The 22,480-nt window shown below is 41.0% G+C and overlaps 1 protein-coding gene across 1 annotated transcript in view; it reads right to left on the bottom strand.

Moving 5' to 3' along the window:
* Positions 1-1,154: 1,154 nt before the first annotated feature.
* Positions 1,155-22,480, bottom strand: part of LOC126210274 (venom serine protease Bi-VSP-like) — a 168,366-nt gene continuing 147,040 nt past the window's right edge. Inside the window, exons 5-6 of the mRNA XM_049939468.1 lie at positions 20,087-20,223; positions 1,155-1,587 (exon numbers count right to left, since the gene is read on the bottom strand). Of these exons, the coding sequence (XP_049795425.1) occupies positions 1,417-1,587; positions 20,087-20,223 (308 nt within the window). The 3' untranslated portion in view covers positions 1,155-1,416. The remainder of the gene's footprint in view (positions 1,588-20,086; positions 20,224-22,480) is intronic.

Genomic DNA, 22,480 nt, shown 5'->3' with positions numbered 1-22,480 from the left:
CATCAGGATTGATGGTCACGAAGTCAATGAAGTTAAGGAATTCTGCTACCTAGGCAGTAAAATAACCAATGACGGACGGAGCAAGGAGGACATCAAAAGCAGACTCGCTATGGCAAAAAAGGCATTTCTGGCCAAGAGAAGTCTACTAATATCAAATACCGGCCTTAATTTGAGGAAGAAATTTCTGAGGATGTACGTCTGGAGTACAGCATTGTATGGTAGTGAAACATGGACTGTGAGAAAACCGGAACAGAAGAGAATCGAAGCATTTGAGATGTGGTGCTATAGACGAATGTTGAAAATTAGGTGTACTGATAAGGTAAGGAATGAGGAGGTTCTACGCAGAATCGGAGAGGAAAGGAATATGTGGAAAACACTGATAAGGAGAAGGGACAGGATGATAGGACATCTGCTATGACATGAGGGAATGACTTCCATGGTACTAGAGGGAGCTGTAGAGGGCAAAAACTGTAGAGGAAGACAGAGATTGGAATACGTCAATCAAATAATTGAGGACGTAGGTTGCAAGTGCTACTCTGAGATGAAGAGGTTAGCACAGGAAAGGAATTCGTAGCGGGCCGCATCAAACCAGTCAGTAGACTGATGACAAAAAAAAGGGTGAATAGTGGGAAGTTCATATTTGTTACATCGTCTACTCACTGATATAGGTCGAAGTGTATGAAACAGCTGTAAAGAAAAGTTGAATTACAATGAGCTGCAAAACAGGACCTTAAAGCAAAGTGCCGAATTACATACGACAGCCTCCACCGTGGCCTGTTAAATGCTCAGTCCTCTACGTACCCTCTTTCCTCAGAGACTGAACACTACATAACTGATATAGCCTTGTCAGTCCTGAGATACGTTTTATGAATGACAGATTTATGTTGGTTTTCAGTGTACTGTCCTGGACCCAAATAAGACTGAAATAGTAAATTTAAAAAAAAATTGGTGTGATTCTCCAAAATGTTAGCAATTCTCCAAATGAATACTATTTATGTTAACAAATAACTAAATATGTCCAAAATTCAGGAAACTCAATCTCAATGAGTTAAAAAGTATGAAAACGATGTTATTGAAAATCTAAAGTATAGTCGTTGCCGAATGTAGAGCCATTGCTACATCGGAAAGAAACGATCGCTTCTCTGTTGTGAAGAAATAAACAGTCGTTTATTCGATAGAGTAGGGTACATCACAGAATTACAACATATTCTAAATATATTCTACCGTATTATTTTTTCACCATTACTAAATGTACTATCCTGATGTGTTCTTATTTTGGTTATGATCCAGTAACCCCATCACCAGGTTTGTGGTAGAGCAGAGACAGAACCGCAGTCGAAGCATTTGCTTTGAAATTGTCCGAACAGTGAGACGGCGTCAGTTGGGAGCTGGGCGGCAAGCAGAGCCAGCTTCTCGCTAGACGCTGATCTGGGCCGTCTTGGTGATCCAGTCGAGGACGGAGGTGACCCTGGTGTAGGCGCCGGGCACCCCGGCCGCGCCGCAGAAGTCCTTCGTCAGATAGCTCGCTATCCCGATCTGCTTGAACCCTCCGTCGGTCTTGAGAACCAGAGCAGTGCCAGTATCTCCCTGCAATGCAGACAGTTGTTTACTTACACCTCTGCTGCAAATATGAAATAAGCTTACCACCGGTATTACCCCTTGAACTAATGGATTGATGCATAAGTTCGTAGCAAGAGATACACATAAGAGATACTTTCGTCACCAAAAATATATTCTCCCTCACTATTTACAGCGCTGGGGTAACTTTTCCATTCGGCGACTGTAGAATACACGTGGTTTTGACACGAACTCGTCGAGCCTGTTCGGTACGAATTTTCATCCGGAAAGGAAGTTCCTTGAAGGTTGTTCGATGTTGTTGTTGTTGTGGTCTGCAGTCCTGAGACTGGTTTGATGCAGCTCTCCAATGTGCCCTATCCTGTGCAAGCTTCTTCATCTCCCAGTACTTACTGCATCCTACATCCTTCTGAATCTGCTTAGTGTATTCATCTCTTGGTCTCCCTCTACGATTTTTACCCTCCACGCTGCCCTCCAATGCTAACTTTGTGATCCCTTGATGCCTCAGAACATGTCCTATCAACCGGTCCCTTCTTCTTGTCAAGTTGTGCCACAAACTCCTCCCCAATTCTATTCAATACCTCCTCATTAGTTATGTTATCTACCTGTCTAATCTCCAGCATTCTTCTTTAGCACCACATTTCTAAAGCTTCTATTCTCTTCTTGTCCAAACTATTTATCATCTATGTTTCACTTCCATACATAGCTACACTCCATACAAATACTTTCAGAAACGGCTTCCTGACACTTAAATCCATACTCGATGTTAACAAAATCCTCTTCTTCAGAAACGCTTTCCTTGCCATTGCCAGTCTACTTTTTATATCCTCTCTACTTCGACCATCATCAGTTATTTTGCTCCCCAAATAGCAAAACTCCTTTCCTCCTTTCCTACACGAGTATCACAGTGTGTTGCTACATAGTTACAGCAAGCTGTACAACGAAGGTCAGCATCCGTAGTACCGATACTGCACAAATTCAAACCGAATTTACTAATGTAAAGCAACAAATCGAAGCCGAACTCATCGGATGGAAACAAGATATGGAGGAAACCATGCAATAGATACATTCATACCTCAAGTCGAAGATTTCAACAACCTATGTTACATTTTCTGACGAAATTAGGCCGAATTTGGAAGCAACAACTTTCATAATGAGTAGCTCTGTACCGACAGCTAAAAGTGAAGTTGCGGTGTCAGACACATTTCCTGACAATATACCAAACAATAATGTGTACACACAGATGCACATGGAAGAGAAGCTACTAAAGCATCGACAATTTCAGACCTTTCTACCGGAGAACCGATCGGTTAATCCAGTCATTCAAGGATTTGGACGAGTCTTGCCTAGGGCACGGTCTGATGCCCAGAAAATCAGTTTCATCGCAGGCTACATACAAGGCGAAGGAAGCTTTTGGTATACAGATGTAATGGAGACATGCCAGACGTATGAGGAATTTGAAAAGGCTTTTCTCAACCGGTGCTGGTGTAAGGGAATCCAGGAGCGTTTGAAGAAAGAGGCGTACAATCCAGACCCCTTCATACCAGCCAACGTTCGGAGATACTTCGAGAAGTATTTCAATAAGGCCAGATATTGAACCAGAGCAGTTCCTCAGAAGGACATAGTGAAAATTATTAATGCCTGACTTTCGGTAAAGGTGCGTGAGAAGTTAATGTACGCACCAGAGGCCGATGTTGAGGAATTTCTATCCGTCGTAGACACAGTTGACCTTCTCCAAGAAGATTTAAGACAAAGAAACCAAAATAGTGGTCCGTCTAATTCCTTTAATAAATATTTTGGAAATCAGAATGAACAGAACCACAATAACAGGCAAAACAATTCAGGTAGCACGAATCACGCCAACGTCAACAAATGAACAACGTTCATTGGCTTAATGAAAATGCACCGAATTTTCAACCTCACTTGAAGAAAAACAGGAGGTATGACAGGCGTTTTGACCCTATGTATGCAAACAACCAGGCAAACAACACACAAAGTGGACCACAAAAGCAAAGCAACTGGCAACAGCCATCAAACTCGGACTAGTCTACTACTAGTAACAACCTCCAACTAGAGAAACAATCCGGTGATAATTACGGATTAACAGATGAATCAAGATCACCAACCAACCAACAGTTAAACTAATGCGACCGGATCGTGTCCCGGAGGAATGGTCGTCAGTGGAGAGAGGGTCCCCAATGAGAAAATGAGTATGTTCAGAATGGTCATAATTTAGAGGATAAACTGACTGAAGAAGAAAGGAGATGTGCCACTAGAAGGATGGCACTTTTTACGCTGATGATTTTTACGGAGATTCTGGGTAGAACGGTCAAGGTAATTTTTGACACAGGTGCCAACATTGATGCTGTTTCGGCATGTTTGTTTGACAAACTGTCTCGAAATGCAAAATTACCAGTCTTTCCCGTAAGTAACTGCAAGGTAATTGGAGCTGTGGGCAGTAAGGCTCAGAATATACGTATACGGACTTTATTGGAGTTAAGATTAGGAAATGCAGCGATTTTATGCGCGTTCTTGATAATTAGTAAGTTGATGGAGGACTGTACAACAGGAATGGAGGTGATACGCAAGAAGGATATGCACTTCGACTTCTCAGTGGGATATGCAGATACTAATGTTGATGGTGAGAGAATTTGTGTGTTCATACGGGAAGAGAACACAGACTGGCGCAGATATATCCCCATGACACATATTTTTACAGTTTTTACTCGATACCGCGGAGGCTACGTCAACCTGTTAAAGAAGAAACTCATCACATGATGGAGCGGAATCTCATCGAAACTTCATGCAGTCCATACTGCAGTCGATTGTTGGTTTCACCCAAACCAGGTGGTAAAGTTCACCTAGTTCTGGATGCCCGTCAGATCAACACTATTATCGTTCCAGACAGAACGCACCCAGAAAATATTGACGAACTCATTCTAGGATTTCACGGCAAAAAGTACTTCACCACATTCGACCTTTGCACTTCGTCCTGGCAGGTCAAGCTAGTAGAAGAATCTAGGAAGTATACAGCTTTTCTCTATGCTGGCAGAAGCTACCAATTTAAAGTTCTGCCATTCGGTCTGAACGTGAGTTCAGGAGTCTTCATTCAGGCCCTAGATACAGTACTCGGACCTGAATTGCGGAGTCAGCTAACGCTCTTAGTGGAGAATATTCTAATAGCAACAACATTGTGGGATGTGCACATTAATCTCTTGTAGAGAGTTCTGTCAACATTTCAACAATCTGGAATGGCTACGAATTCTTTCGCGACGTATTTCTTGAATAAAAATTTCTCGGTGTACATGCCACGTCAATTCAGGATAAAACTCCAAGCTTTCGACCACTACCTCCATGGTCGTCGTCAGGGCTAAAACTGACTGTCGTAAACTATTTTTTTTTTCTTTATTGTATTTCAATTCCCCATCGGGGCGGGCTGGCAGCAGCATATGCGCTGCTCTTCAGCCGAAAGACATAGAACAAAACAATAGAAGACATTTAAAAACAGCAAAGGAGAGAATAAGGTGAACATAGATATAAAAAAGGGGGAACAACATGGAAGGCAATAGACAAAAAACGGGGTGACTGTAAAAAGGAGATAAATAAAAACTGTTTAAAAGTAGCACACACAAAAAGCCACACACTGCGACGATTAAAAGAACACAAGGCACAGCACATAACGTAACACTGACGGCGAACCTCAAGGCAGTACACAATTAAAATCACACCTCTTGACGCACAGGAGAAACAGCACTAGACACAACACTGATGTGGCACACTGATGATGTCGTAAACTAGCGAGGCTCCCACTTTTATATGCAAAGGACGGCTTCTGGCTGGCCAGAATACGTCATAGCAACAGCGATATGGCGCGTAGTGAAGTGGTGCCCTCTACTTCCATAGATGTGTTTTCTATCCCACGTTGCTTGCAGCGCCATCCCTTGAATCAGGAGGTAAAGTGCGGGAAGTTTTCCTCTGCGATTATTCTTTATCCAGTGCACTCTTCCAGGTGTTGCTAAGTACATAGCCGTTGTCTGTGTTAAAGTTATTATCACTAAGTCTAATTTCGACTGCTTCCCGGATCACAGAGTACCAGTAATTCTATGCGTGGGCTATTACTTTAGTTTCTTCAAATAATATCTTATGCTTGTTAAGCAGGCTATGTTCGGCCACCGCTGATTTTTCCAAATACCTGTATTTCAGGTGGCGCTGGTGCTCGGTGCAGCGGTCGGCAACGGTTCTTACAGACTGGCCCACGTAATTCTTGACGCATTCGCAAGGAAAGCTATAAATTCCCGGCACCCTTAAGCCGAGACTATCTTTGACTGGTCTCAACATTTTCTTAATTTTCCTAGGTGGTCGGAAAACTGGTTTTATTCCTTGCCTCTTTAAGACTCTGCCTATCTTGCTTGTTGTAACACCGCAAAATGGAAGCTGCGCTATGCGTTGGTCCTCTTCTTGTTTATGGACGGCATCGTGTCTTACTTTCTTGGACAATACTGATGTAATTTCACCGGCAGAATAACCATTCCTCTTGAAAACAGTCGTCAAATGGTTAATCCGGGGACCGAGGTGGTCCTTGTCGGAAATAGTCCTGGCTCTGTGTACTAAAGTATTCAGCATAGCTCTCTTCTGAGACGGATGATGGAAGCTGTGGCTATGCAGATATAAGTCTGTATGCGTTGGCTTCCTGTACACAGAATGGAACAGTCGTCCATCCGATTTTCGCTCCACCAACACATCTAAAAAAAGTAACTTCCCTTCCTTCTCTACCTCCATTGTAAATTTTATATTTGGATGTACACTATTCAAATGTTCGACGAACTGCTGCAGCGTGTCACTGCCATGTGACCAGATAAAAAAAGTATCGTCGACGTATCTGTAGAAGCATGATGGGCGGAGGTGAGCACTGCTCAACGCTCGTTCTTCAAAATCCTCCATGAAAAAATTCGCTATTGCTGGTGATAGTGGCGAACCCATGGCTGTTCCATCCGTCATTTCATAATAATTCCCACTGTATAAAAAGTAAGTGGTCGTCAAAGTATGCCGGAACAACTTCAAAATTTCTGACGAAAAATGAGCAGCCAACAGTTGTAATGTGTCATCCACAGGTACTTTGGTGAACAAAGAAACCACGTCGAGGCTGACCATGATATCACTTGGGCCTATCTTCATTTGTTTTATGATACCAACAAACATTTTTGAATTCTTAATATGATGTGGGCAGTGACCAACTATAGGCGCCAACAATTTAGTTAAGTGTTTTGCAAGCCTGTACGTAGCAGAGCCAATAGCGTTAACAATCGGTCTCAACGGGACGTTCTCCTTATGAACCTTTGGCAAACCGTACAGTCTTGGTGGACTAGGTGCTCTCGGCCGTAAGTCCTTCACCAGTTCGTCGGAGAGGCCAGAGTTTTTTACTAGCTCCCTTGTCTTCCTGCTGATCGCCGATGTGGGATCCCATATGAGAATCCAATATGTGCTATCCTCCAGTTACAATCCAACTTCCTTGTGGTAATCTGTAGCATTGAGGATTACCGTGGCGTTCCCTTTGTCAGCAGGTAAAACAACTAGATCTTCATCTTTCTGCAACAATTTCAGTCCTTATCTCTCCTCTCCGCTGATGTTTGACTTAGGCGGCTTGGAGCTCGCTAAAATCCGGCTAGTGGCAAGCCTTACGTCCTGCTTAAATTGGTTCGTTGTTGTGCAAGACTACGGCGATGAAGTAAATGAAAGGTACACAGTAAGGAAAAAATACTAACTCTTTGTGTAACAGACTCAGTTGAAGTCAAAATAATGCTAAAAAGTTGCTTAGCTAAAGAATTATGGGAAATTAGTTAAATATTATAAAGTATTCAAAGGAAACTGTTTAGGCGAACTGATACAGAGTCTGACAATCTGAAATTAAGTTGGTCAGAAGACAAAGCACAGAGACTAATTAGATAAACACATGAAAACTATGGTCATTGTGGAATACAAATATGTACGCAAAACCTACAGGAAAATGTTTATTATTATAACGTAGATAGAAAGGTAAGAAAAGAATTATCAAACTGTGATAAGTGTCAGTGAGTCAAGGTAGTAATAGGACCCATCAAGGTGAAATGCAATACATTATTCCTGTAAAACCTTTGCACTACAGAACTTTGCCAAAATATAAATGTAGACAATATTATATTTTTGTCATGCTTGATGTTTTCTTCTAGTATACTATATTATGAAAGCTACAAGGAAAGAAATCATTGGAAAAATTGAAAAAAGATTATTTTAAGAATGTAGCGAAAGCAAAAGTTATTTTATCAGATAATCGTTCGTAATTTTTGCCAAAAAACTGCAAGTCATTTATAGCTAAACATGTTTTCAATTCAGTTTATAAATCATTACTGAATTCAGCAGGGACATACATGCATGAAATTGGTCATGGTCTCATACGCTTTGTAGCCATAAACATCCAACATGGTATGAGCACATAAATGAAACACACACACACACACACACACACACACATTATATATATATATATATATATATATATATATATATATATATATATATATATATATAAAGTCCAGGAACACTTTCAATTATTTATTGCACAAATACCAAACATCGTAGAGTTATCATACTTATGTCATTTTGAAGAGAAACCCTGAAAGTTTTTTCGTGTATACTGCCACAGCGTAGTTTGGTAATTTGCCGATAGTCAGCGCTAGTCGCAAACATGGCTATTTCAGATGCGGACCGAGCATTCTCTGTGTTGGAGTTCGACAAAAACAAGCGTGCTACAGCTGTTCAGCGGACGTTTGGTATCAAGTACGGTAAGAAGGCACCAACAAGGAAGACCATTTACCAATGGCACAACAAATTCGTTATGACGTGTCGCTTGTGCCTGGCAAAGAGAAGCGGACGTCCCAGTGTGAGTGAAGTGAATGTGGAGCACGTACAAGATACATTCATAAGGAATCCAAAGAAATTGGTGTGTCGTGAATCCCTTGCCCATGTTGCAGCAATGGCTGATGCCTCAAATACAACTGGATTCTCCATTCATCTTTCAGCAGGATGGGTCTCCACCCCATTTTCATCACGAAGTTCGTGGGTACCTGAACACAGAGCTGCCACATTGATGCATCAGCTGTGTTACAGAAGAAGACAGCTGTTTCGTGGAACGGCCTCCCCAATCACCAGATCTCACTCCATGTGACTTTTGTCTTTGGGGACACATTAAAGATCTGGTGTATGTGCCACCTCTACCACGTGATGTAGCAGAACTCCGGGAGAGAATACGGGAAGCGACTGTCATAGACGACCCTGCCACGCTGGAACGGTTATGGCAAGAATTCAGTTACCGTACTGACGTCTGCCTGGTCATTCACGGTTCACATATCGAATGTTTGTAAAGTAACTTCCACAGTTTCTCTTTAAAATGCAATTTGTATGACATCTGTACTATGTTTGTTTAGTCCTGGTGCAATAAATAACTGAAAGTGTTGCCCTGACTTTAGGTACACCCTGTATATGTTGAATGTGTGTGTGTGTGTGTGTGTGTGTGTGTGTGTGTGTGTGTGTGTGTGTTTCTGTATATAGCCTATATAAGTGACAAATACTCAATAATTTATTTTGAGACTGTAATGAAAATTCGTTTAGTTTACAGGTATTGGAGATACAATTAAATTATTGACAAAGACCAATGGCTAATAAGACAATTTAGGAGACAAAAAATGTGAACATCATAAATATTATTCATTCAAACAGAAGAGAGATAGTATGGATAGAAAGAGATAACAATGATAGATTTAAAGATAGAGGAGGAGGATGTGGCACAGAAAATGAGGATGAAACAGAGCCATAACAGCTCGAGGTTCTGTGCTAGCCATGCACATCATGTTTGCCTGAGTGTACATTCCTCTTAGGGGGATGGGGGAATCTTTCCTCATCACAATATACTGTTGATTTATTGCAAATAAAATAGTGAAAATAATGGTAATTATGTAGATGTCCATAGTTCTGACTAATCTCAAACGCATCCTTCAATTTTCGATTAGTACAAGAAAACATGCAATTTTTTTCCAGTGAAAGCCCTTTTCCTTTAACTTCAAATTCGATAAGAATTTTTACGCTTCTGTTTATATGGTTTCGAAGATGTAACACTCCTAAGCCCCTGTAGTTTCCTACGTTTTGGATAAATCAAACAATTTACACTAGGATGTGGGTTTTCCGAAATTTCGAATGGAGCAATGTATATGTCGATAAACTTTTTTAGTTCTGTATTTAAAATTTTGCGCATTTCGTGTGATATGAACAGTACATAATCGCCAGCCTTAAATATTGTTATTTTTGCTTTACCATCATCATCATGTCTTCTCTTTAGTGTTTCCCCCTGTTTTCTCATAGTATCTTTGTCAGATCACGTACATTCCTGTGCATATATATATACCGGCGATTTGGTGTAGATCCCTCAGAGTGGTTGATGGATCACATCTTCCATAAACAGCCCTTTCAATCTATCCCAGGCATGTTCGATAAGGCTCATGTCTGGAGAACGTGCCGGCCACCCTAGTCGAGCGATGTCGTTATCCTGAAGGAAGTCATTCACAAGATGTGCACGATGGGGGCGCGAATTGTCGTCCATATATATATATAACAGACACAGTCCCTTTCACTGTTCACTATATATATATATATATATATATATATATATATATATATATATATATATATATATATATATATAACAGACACAGTCCCTTTCACTGTTCACTAAACCAGCCCAAAGATGACAACCATGCACGAGCAGGGCCTGCTAGATGGAGGGGGTTCGACAGCCGATCAGTTCCACTCATTCCACCAGGAAGGAGGTACATGGGTTGTGTTGTCTGTAGTTCAACCATGCCTAGACGGTCAATACCGCGGTTCAATCGCGTCCGCAATGTTACATTGTGTCAGGAAGGGCTGTCAACAAGGGAAGCGTCCAGGAATCTCGGAGTGAACAAAGCGATGTTGTTCGGACATGAGGAAATACAGAGACACAGGAACTGTCAATGACATGCCTCAATCAGACCGCCAAAGGGCTATTACTGCAGTGGATGACCGCTACCTACGGATTATGGCTCGGAGGAACCCTGACAGCAACGCCACCATGTTGAGTAACGCTTTTCGTGCAGCCACGAGACGTAGTGTTACGACTCAAACTGTGCGCAATAGGCTGCACGATGCGCAACTTAACTCCCGACATTCATGGCGAGGTCCATCTTTGCAACCACGACACCATGCAGCGTGGTACAAATGGGCCCAACAACATGCCAAATGGACCGCTCAGGATTGGCATCACGTTCTCTTCACCAATGAGTGTCGCATATGTCTTCAACCAGACAATTGTCGAAGACATGTATGGAGGCAACCCAACGAGGCTGAACGTGGAAATTCCCTGCTGTTTTGGGGTGGCAGTATGTGGGGCCGACGTACGCCACTGGTGATTATGGGAGGTGCCATAACGCCTGTACGATACGTGAATGCCATCCTCCGACTGATAGTGCAACCATATCAGCAGCATGGACGACAATTCGCGCCCCCATCGTGCACATCTTGTGAATGACTTCCTTCAGGATAACGACATCGCTCGACTAGGGTGGCCGGCACGTTCTCCAGACATGAGCCTTATCGAACATGCCTGCGATAGATTGAAAGGGCTGTTTATGGAAGATGTGATCCATCAACCACTCTGAGGGATCTACACCAAATCGCCGGTGAGGAGTGGGACAATCTTTACCAATAGTGCCTTGATGAATTTGTGGATAGTATACCACGACCAATGCAGACATGCAGGCATGCACCAATTCAAGAGGACGTGCTACTGGGTATTAGAGGTACCAGTGTGTACAGATATCTGGAGCACAACCTCTGATGGTCTGGCTGTATGGTGTTACAATTCCAATGTTCTGTACAGGTTGTGGAACTCTCGGAATTGAGGTGCTACAGTACTTTTTTTGGTGTAATATATATATATATATATATATATATATATATATATATATATATATATATATATATATATATATATATTAGTAATGTTTCCCTTATGTGTAAATACACATACTCATCTTCATTTTCACATCTCCTCTTGTATACAGAGCCAAGATTCAGACAAATTTTCATGATAAAGTTTCTGATGTTGCTGTTTGGGACATGAGCATAGTCATCCATTCTGCCAATCTTTGTTGTAATTTTATGTTCATGTCAGATGCTACCCACCTTAATTTTTGAGGCCCCCACTTTCTTATTCTTGCTGTATTGTCTTGTAACTACAGCTATCCTTTCTATCTCCTGCTGTTGATGAGCAGTAGTTTCAGCTACACTTCTGCAACAGTACCAGTTTTCTGCTTTTCCTTCCATCCAGATATTTTGAGGCACTGTGCTTCCCTAGGCTTCCCTAGTTGCAGTGTTTGAATAATACTTATCTCTTGTTCCTGTTACTAGTAAGTACGGTCTGTCTTCTGCAAATAATCCACTGTAAAGCTATGTTACTTTTCAAAACTATATGATATTCCTTTTGACAACTAAACTGACATCTGATGAATAACATAAAATTTGCCATTTAACAGAATCCATGTGGTAATACATTTTGTGTTAGACAGCTAAAATATATCTGAATATCTGAAATTATGTCTATTGTCTTTGTAGGAAACTTACTTTGTCATTATGAATATGAGTTATTGTTTGTACAATGTCGGCTCACACACAGCACTTGTATTATGATAGAAGAACTAAAATCTGGTTATGAACTGAAGTTTTCGAAATCCTACTTGATACATGATGATGAGTTTGAAATTGTTGTCTTAGTAACATTATGTAAAAGATGCTATGAAAACAAGAAATCTGGTTTTTCAGAACTTACAGATGATGAAGGTGTTGTTAATAATAGGTAATAATTGTAATACTTTCTGAATTAATAGCTGAGTCAAATATATGTATTGATATTTTTTTCAGTTTATCTATGAACATATTGCTTACAAAATTATCTATTATATGACGTTGATGGGTTTAGGAATGACCTGAGATGATATAATGAAACACTGTCTCTGTGAGATGTGGAAGATACATTATGATGTGTTTGATGTTGTGGAGATGTTGATGAAAAGGTTTAATGCTGAATTTAAGAAACATTATTCAGTATTGTTTGACTATGGCAAAGTTCATACAAAAACAGCTGGATATGCAATTATGTAGGTACTAAATACCACATTTTAATAATATGTCTCTGTATATGTTAAGTCGGGGCGTGGAATGTCAGAAGCTTGAACGTGGTAGGGAAACTAGAAAATCTGAAAAGGGAAATGCAAAGGCTCAATCTAGATATAGTAGGGGTCAGTGAAGTGAAGTGGAAGGAAGACAAGGATTTCTGGCTAGATGAGTATCGGGTAATATCAACAGCAGCAGAAAATGGTATAACAGCTGTAGGATTCGTTATGAATACGAAGGTAGGCTAGAGGGTGTGTTACTGTGAACAGTTCAGTGACCGGGTTGTTCTGATCAGAATCGACAGCAGACCAACACCGACAACGATAATTCAGGTATACATGCCGACGTCGCAAGCTGAAGATGAACAGGTAGAGAAAGTGTATGAGGATATTGAAAGGGTAATGCAGTATGTAAAGGGGGACGAAAATCTAATAGTCACAGGCGACTGGAATGCAGTTGTAGGGGAAGGAGTAGAAGAAAAGGTTACAGGAGAATATGGGCTTGGGACAAGGAATGAAAGAGGAGAAAGACTAATTGAGTTCTGTAACAAGTTTCAGCTAGTAATAGCGAATACCCTGTTCAAGAATCACAAGAGGAGGCGGTATACTTGGAAAAGGCCGAGAGATACGGGAAGATTTCAATTAGATTACATCATGGTCAGACAGAGACTCCGAAATCAGATACTGGATTGTAAGGCGTACCCAGGAGCAGATATAGACTCAGATCACAATATAGTAGTGATGAAGAGTAGGCTGAAGTTCAAGACATTAGTCAGGAAGAATCAATACGCAAAGAAGTGGGATACGGAAGTACTAAGGAATGACGAGATACGTTTGAAGTTCTCTAACGCTGTAGATACAGCAATAAGGAATAGCGCAGTAGGCAGTACAGTTGAAGAGGAATGGACATCTCTAAAAAGAGCCATCACAGAAGTTGGGAAGGAAAACATAGGTACAAAGAAGGTAGCTGCGAAGAAACCATGGGTAACAGAAGAAATACTTCAGTTGATTGATGAAAGGAGGAAGTACAAACATGTTCCGGGAAAATCAGGAATACAGAAATACAAGTCGCTGAGGAATGAAATAAAAATGGCTGCAGGAAAAATGTGAAGACATCGAAAAAGATATGATTGTCGAAAGGACAGACTCAGCATACAGGAAAGTCAAAACAACCTTTGGTGACATTAAAAGCAACGGTGGTAACATTAAGAGTGCAACGGGAATTCCACTGTTAAATGCAGAGGAGAGAGCAGATAGGTGGAAAGAATACATTGAAAGCCTCTATGAGGGTGAAGATTTGTCTGATGTGATATAAGAAGAAACAGGAGTCGATTTAGAAGAGATAGGGGATCCAGTATTAAAATCGGAATTTAAAAGAGCTTTGGAGGACTTACGGTCAAATAAGGCAGAAGGGATAGATAACATTCCATCAGAATTTCTAAAATCATTGGGGGAAGTGGCAACAAAACGACTATTCACGTTGGTGTGTAGAATATATGAGTCAGGCAATATACAATCTGACTTTCGGAAAAGCATCATCCACACAATTCCGAAGACGCAAGAGCTGACAAGTGCGAGAATTATCGCACAATCAGATTAACAGCTCATGCATCGAAGCTGCTTACAAGAATAATATACAGAAGAATGGAAAAGAAAATTGAGAATGCGCTAGGTTGCGATCAGTTTGGCTTTAGGAAAAGTAAAGGGACGAGAGAGGCAATTCTGACGTTACGGCTAATAATGGAAGCAAGGCTAAAAAAAAATCAAGACACTTTCATAGGATTTGTCGACCTGGAAAAAGCGTTCGACAATATAAAACGGTGCAAGCTGTTCGAGATTCTGAAAATAGTAGGGGTAAGCTATAGGGAGAGACGGGTCATATAATATATGTACAACAACCAAGAGGGTATTTGTTATTGGTTATTTTACTGCCTAGGTAGCAGAATTCCTTAACTTCATTGACTTCGTGACCATTAATCCTGATGTTAAGTTTCTCTCTGTTCTCATTTCTGCTACTTCTCATTACCTTCGTCTTTCTCCGAGTTACTCTCTAACTATACTGTGTACTCATTAGACTGTTCATTTCGTTCAGCAGATCATTTAATTCTTCTTCACTTTCACTCAGGATAGCAATGTGAGTGGGCGATCAAGAACGAAGTGCTCGAATTAAGAAGGGTGTAAGACAAGGCTGCAGCCTTTCGCCACTACTCTTCAATCCGTACATCGAGGAAGCAATGATGGAAATAAAAGAAAGGTTCAGGATTGGAATTAAAATACAAGGTGAAAGGATATCAATGATACGATTCGCTGATGACATTGCTATCCTGAGTGAAAGAAGAAGAATTAAATGATCTGCTGAACGGAATGAACAGTCTAATGAGTACACAGTATAGTTTGAGAGTAAATCGGAGAAAGACGTAGGTAATGAGAAGTAGCAGAAATGAGAACAGAGAGAAACTTAACATCAGGATTAATGGTCACGAAGTCAATGAAGTTAAGGAATTCTGCTACCTAGGCAGTAAAATAACCAATGACGGGCGGAGCAAGGAGGTCATCAAAAGCAGACTCGCTATGGCAAAAAAGGCATTTCTGGCCAAGAGAAGTCTACTAATATCAAATACCGGCCTTAATTTGAGGAAGAAATTTCTGAGGATGTACGTCTGGAGTACAGCATTGTATGGTAGTGAAACATGGACTGTGGGAAAACCGGAACAGAAGAGAATCGAAGCATTTGAGATGTGGTGCTATAGACGAGTGTTGAAAATTAGGTGGACTGATAAGGTAAGGAATGAGGAGGTTCTACGCAGAAACGGAGAGGAAAAGAATATATGGAAAACGCTGATAAGGAGAAGGGACAGGATGATAGGACATCTGCTAAGACATGAGGGAATGACTTCCATGGTACTAGAGGGAGCTGTAGAGGGCAAAAACTGTAGAGGAAGACAGAGATTGGAATACGTCAAGCAAATAATTGAGGACGTAGGTTGCAAGTGCTACTCTGAGATGAAGAGGTTAGCACAGGAAAGGAATTCGTGGCGGGCCGCATCAAACCAGTCAGTCGACTGATGACAAAAAAAAAGTTAAGTGATGATATGATTATTTTATGGACTGTATAAAGTTAAACTATTGTTTACTCTGACCTGTTCTTTTGGTCAATATGTTTCGCTTTAAGAAATTCATGTTTGACAAGTTCTTCCATATTAAGTTAATCCCAGGTATTTGACCTTTATACCCATTTACTTATGTATAGCTGGAAATGTGACCAGAAACTAATAAGTGATACTTTCTGTAGCTGCCATCACATTCATATACGATGACAGTTATTGAACTATACGAAAAGAAAAGGTAAATTAGTTGCAAGCGTACACTTTATTCAACATGTAAACGTCACTATGGATATTAAGAGTTTGGTAATGACATGTTCCATATGCCTGCCATCCTTGACAATGATGTGGCGCAAACGAATAACGAAATCCTGCATGACGTGCTGGAGTTTTGGAACATAGATGCTATCGATGACCTCTTGAATAGCTGTTTCCAGATCAGCAGTCGTTTTGGGTTTATCACTGTACATCCTCTCCTTAATATAGCCCCACAAAAAGGAGTTACATATGTACAGATCAGGAGAATATGGCAGTCAGTCGAGGCCCATACCAGTGGTCTCTGGGTATATCAGAGCAAGAATGTGGTCCCCAGAGTGCGCCTTCAGGATACCAAACACTCTCCTGCATTGACGGAGTCGAGCTCCATGCTGCATGAACCACATCTTGTCGAAATCAGGGTCACTTTGGATGATGGGGATGAAATTATTTTCCAAATCTTCATGTACCATTTATTAGTCACTGTGCCATCAAGGAATATCGCACTGATTATTCCGTGACTGGACATTGTCCACCGCACAGTCATCTGTTGAGGGTGAAGAGACTTCTCGATCGCGAAATGCGCCAATGTTGCTTATTGATGAACCCATCCAAACGAAAGAGGGCTTCGTCGCAAAACCAATGTATACCTATAGTACTAATCGCCATCATTCTCCACGGCCAACCATGGAGTTTGAACGTCCAAATGCAAATGGTTCAGACGTTATGACGATTTTATTTCATATAGATCAATAATTGTCACCCTGCATAAAGGACATTCTACTGTGACAAGCAGAAAAAAGCATTCCCACTGATGTAACAGAGTATTTTACCAAAGTAAGATATGAAACAAGACTAATGTATTTGAAATAAGATAAAAATGAAATGTAAAGGACTCCAAAATGATAAAATTGAGTTAAGTGAAAGAAAACAAAAGGTTTGATGTTTGTGCCATTTTCTTGTAACGAAGTGAAGAGAGACCATAATGCAGCTGTACTAATCTGCTGCTATAAAAACCAAAGAAGAAAGTGAAGAAAGTGCATATGCAGATTTGTTAAGTCTTTCGTGGCCACTTGTTGACAAACTGTCTATTGGCTTCTTCACAGAAGCCAATAGGCAGTTTGTCAAAGTACATATGGCTTTGCATGTCAAATGTAAAGAACTTCATTTTATGAATAACTTAAGTATTAAATGTAATTATGGCTAGTAGTATTTAATTAGTTAACCAATCATTTTCTAATCCTATGTGCAAAAGGTCATTTAATGTATTTGATTTAAAAAATACTTCATCATCATTAGGTCTAAATAAGTCAAACACATTTCAGTAAGGAAAGTAATTTGCTTTTCTTTGTCAAAACACGACTTTGCACGGTTTCATTATATTAGTGATATAATATCTTTTTGCATGTGCATGCTTACAAATTTCTTGGTGGGCTATTGTAACGGAACTGATGAACACACCTCATTTTTCACGAAATATTGTATATTACGATACTATGCAGGTGAAAGTAATGAACCTCGTGATACACAATCAATATGATACCTACTGTTTCTTATGATTCAAAAAGATAAAACTATAATCATGATTTGGAAATATTATCATTTTTTGTAATTACATGAATAATTCTGAAAATGTTTAACAAGGTGGTAAATTGTATTAGACTTTGTGGATGTAAAGATGGTTATATACACAAATCTATGTACTATGACTTTATTTATCACAGCACTTGATCTGCATTTGTAACAAGCAGTAGTCAGTTTGTATCTGACTGAGCAATGAGTCAGTTGCAGTTGTGTAATGGCATACTTGATTGGGCTCTGGAATCAGGTATAGTGCAGTGAAGTTATGATGGATTGAGATAGCAATATTTTTTAAGTGTCTTCTTCGAATCATGCAAAAAATATTGACTGATATTAAGAAGTGAAACAACAAATACACTCCTGGAAATTGAAATAAGAACACCGTGAATTCATTGTCCCAGGAAGGGGAAACTTTATTGACACATTCCTGGGGTCAGATACATCACATGATCACACTGACAGAACCACAGGCACATAGACACAGACAACAGAGCATGCACAATGTCGGCACTAGTACAGTGTATATCCACCTTTCGCAGCAATGCAGGCTGCTATTCTCCCATGGAGACGATCGTAGAGATGCTGGATGTAGTCCTGTGGAACGGCTTGCCATGCCATTTCCACCTGGCGCCTCAGTTGGACCAGCGTTCGTGCTGGACGTGCAGACCGCGTGAGACGACGCTTCATCCAGTCCCAAACATGCTCAATGGGGGACAGATCCGGAGATCTTGCTGGCCAGGGTAGTTGACTTACACCTTCTAGAGCACGTTGGGTGGCACGGGATACATGCGGACGTGCATTGTCCTGTTGGAACTGCAAGTTCCATTGCCGGTCTAGGAATGGTAGAACGATGGGTTCGATGACGGTTTGGATGTAACGTGCACTATTCAGTGTCCCCTCGACGATCACCAGTGGTGTACGGCCAGTGTAGGAGATCGCTCCCCACACCATGATGCCGGGTGTTGGCCCTGTGTGCCTCGGTCGTATGCAGTCCTGATTGTGGCGCTCACCTGCACGGCGCCAAACACGCATACGACCATCATTGGCACCAAGGCAGAAGCGACTCTCATCGCTGAAGACGACACGTCTCCATTCGTCCCTCCATTCACGCCTGTCGCGACACCACTGGAGGCGGGCTGCGCGATGTTGGGGCGTGAGCGGAAGACGGCCTAACGGTGTGCGGGACCGTAGCCCAGCTTCATGGAGACGGTTGCGAATGGTCCTCGCCGATACCCCAGGAGCAACAGTGTCCCTAATTTGCTGGGAAGTGGCGGTGCGGTCTCCTACGGCACTGCGTAGGATCCTACGGTCTTGGCGTGCATCCGTGCGTCGCTGCGGTCCGGTCCCAGGTCGACAGGCACGTGCACCTTCCGCCGACCACTGGCGACAACATCGATGTACTGTGGAGACCTCACGCCCCACGTGTTGAGCAATTCGGCGGCACGTCCACCCGGCCTCCCGCATGCCCACTATACGCCCTCGCTCAAAGTCCGTCAACTGCACATACGGTTCACGTCCACGCTGTCGCGGCATGCTACCAGTGTTAAAGACTGCGATGGAGCTCCGTATGCCACGGCAAACTGGCTGACACTGACGGCGGCGGTGCACAAATGCTGCGCAGCTAGCGCCATTCGACGGCCAACACCACGGTTCCTGGTGTGTCCGCTGTGCCGTGCGTGTGATCATTGCTTGTACAGCCCTCTCGCAGTGTCCGGAGCAAGTATGGTGGGTCTGACACACCGGTGTCAATGTGTTCTTTTTTCCATTTCCAGGAGTGTATTTCGCCATACGTATATGAAACCAACAACCTATAAATCTTGTAGGAAGCGAGATAATCGAACAGGACAATCTTCTAAAGAAGAATACTATATCAATAAGACCAGAGTTAAGTAAATTTGTTTTTAACAGCCACTTGCTCATTTTTTATTATTCCGCAAATAGCCTCATTGTAATTAAATGGCGATGTTTGCCATTTTAGTTGGTTTTGCTATTATTGATGCCAACAGAGCGACTAGGCCTGCTAAAGTATCAACAAAGCTATCAGTCAAAAGTCTTAGAGAAGAAATGCATCTGTCAGTTTCACCTCCTTCCAGTTTGTCGCACTGACATCTGCTGACAGTAAGATATTAAAAGCAATTTAAAAAACGCAGACTGGCTGTACCTGCTGGCTTAATTACAACATATTTTGAGAGGTCATCAGTGTGCGCAAGTTGATTGAGTGTCTCAGTTACCAATAGGAAATTCTGTTAATTCAGTGAAATAAATCGTAACAACATTAAGTAATAACTTGAGCTGCATGAAGCTAAATGCTCAAAATGAACTATACTTTCTACTCACAGCGCATATGCCATTGTAGTCGTTTCCAGCACATAGCGTACTTTCAGTAATGTAGCCTGCACTGTAGAACTCGCTGCATACTGTGTTGGGAACAACTGTCACCTCAGTCCACAGAAGATTCTGCGGACAGCAAGGTTCTGCAACCAAAAGAATTTAATCATGTAATATGTGTGTCTCTTTACCAACATGAATATCCAGTTACAGTACACATGAGTAGAGACGTTAAATAATAAATAAAAAGTAATATTTCCACGTTATTCGCTGTGCAGGGGTCTCTGAATGCTGAATTGCTAAAATCACAATAATAATTTTTACAATAATTGAGGTGAACATTGTTAGATTAGTTACTAATTCTATTTGTCTAATTTGTTCCATTGTGGTAGAGATTAAATCAGTTTTCACGTCACAAACAAATCACAAGCTCGTGCACATAGTTACATATTTGCTATTTAGAGATGAATGGAAACCACAGAGAAACATACAACATTGTACTATCAGGTATATTACACATTAGTCTTCAGCAAATCATGTGATACTGTTGAGACTTATTTCAACTACACAAAACGATTAAGATGTTATCATTTTATATGTAATATAATTCATCAGTTTGGTAAAGGAAGTTGTTCAAAACATGCAACTGCCGATTTCATGATAGTTGCCTTCCACAACTCTTGACATCTCTTGATACCGGGGGTGACTCTGTGACGTACTCCTTCTGTACCTAATTATAGCTTTACTGAAGAATATTGAAGTAAATATTTTTAATGTGTTGGGTTTATATTTGCTTTTTCCAACCGGTGCTGGACTATTTAAAAATTTTGCTACCAGTTATACGTGGTGGTGAATTTGAGAAATGGCTGTCATATCGGCGTACACTGTCACCACTCGCTGCTCTTCTCATGCACAACATGTAAGCAGGAGGTAATAGAGAATTTTACTCAGAAAAATGGTAGTGAAAACCGCAACTTGACCAGAGTAATTACTCACTACATATTTATCTTTTAAATATGGTGGTCGATATTAATTAAGGAGCGCACTAAACGAGCAGATGCCATCAGTGAAGGATAGTGGGGCGCTGTTGGTTGAGAAAGGCAAGTCATCATGGCGAGAGCGAAGCCACGTTTCTGGATATGTTTGAGTATACAGCGTAGTTGCAGAAGCGTACACCTCTTATTTCGAACCAGGTCCTGATAACGCAACGGACTCTTATAGTAAAATTATGGCAGATATCATTCTGCAAGGGTCTCAGTTTGAGGTACCTATGGGAAGCATTTTAATATTTAAAAAGATTAAAGGTGTTCGAGAGAACATGGCTATGGTCTGGAGTGAATGGACTTATCACGAGTTGGCTCTGAAGTTATGTCAAAATACTCTTTGTCTTCACGAATACTGGATAAATAATGCTGTTTGAAAGAAAGTCGCATAGGAAGTGGATTTTTTTGGTGATTACACGTGTTTCTACTTTTGTGACATGCTCGCAGGCTTAGGCACTGCAACACCCTGCGTAAGTAAATTGTCTTGCGTGTCGGTAGTTTCATACTGAGAAGGAAAAGTTACTTTCGCTAGTGCACAGCCATATCTGGTCGAAGCAGTTGAGAGTTTGTGTCATCGTTGTAACGAATGTAACCAAACGAAACTTGAGGACACTCAGCCTCGACAATAGATCCATATGTCACCAGCTTTGCCTGTGTTTTCCAGAATTACTGTTTTCGAAATACATGTGTACTCAGTATTCACAAGTTGATGTACAACGTGCAGTTAGCAGCCCTTTGAGTAAGACAGGTAAGTTTGACAGGTGGTTGGTGTATTTGGACTTCAAATTTGCGAGACCATAAAAGTAGTTTTCTAAGCACGTGATCCACGTAGCCCTGTTAGACTACCACGGCCTGATGAAGGCGGTTTATGAGCTGTACATTGCGGTTCACAGTTTTGATCATGGTGCTTTTCTCTCGTAGCACGTCAGTGTGTTTAATTTTGTTTGACACGAGAATCTTTATAAGTCAGAACCACGTAAAATACCAGAGGGAAGATCGACAAGGCTACAAAGTCATTTTTATTTTTTAATACAGCTTCTAAATCGTGGTGAATTAATATCAGTGTTTACTATCATTTTCCATTTCGGCTGTACTTTCTTTCCTACAGAAGATTAACGTAATAAAATCTTAGCAAACAGCACTAGTGAGGAAAAATCAAGAGATATAGAGATACAATTATTTCTTTCCTTGATTAACAATGCTGTAAAGTGTGCAAATTGCTGTAACAGTTTGTTCGATTTGTTAAGTATTATTTATGCTCCATTGCAAAAATCATATCAATATATATTTCAAAAAATGTCTGACACTGTCTGTTTCAGAAACTCCATCTTGTCTGCTACAGTAATATTTGATATTATTA

Source organism: Schistocerca nitens, chromosome 10 (assembly GCF_023898315.1).
Source record: "Schistocerca nitens isolate TAMUIC-IGC-003100 chromosome 10, iqSchNite1.1, whole genome shotgun sequence".
Classification (NCBI taxonomy): domain Eukaryota; kingdom Metazoa; phylum Arthropoda; class Insecta; order Orthoptera; family Acrididae; genus Schistocerca; species Schistocerca nitens.
This window is presented reverse-complemented; position numbering and strand designations above follow the sequence as displayed.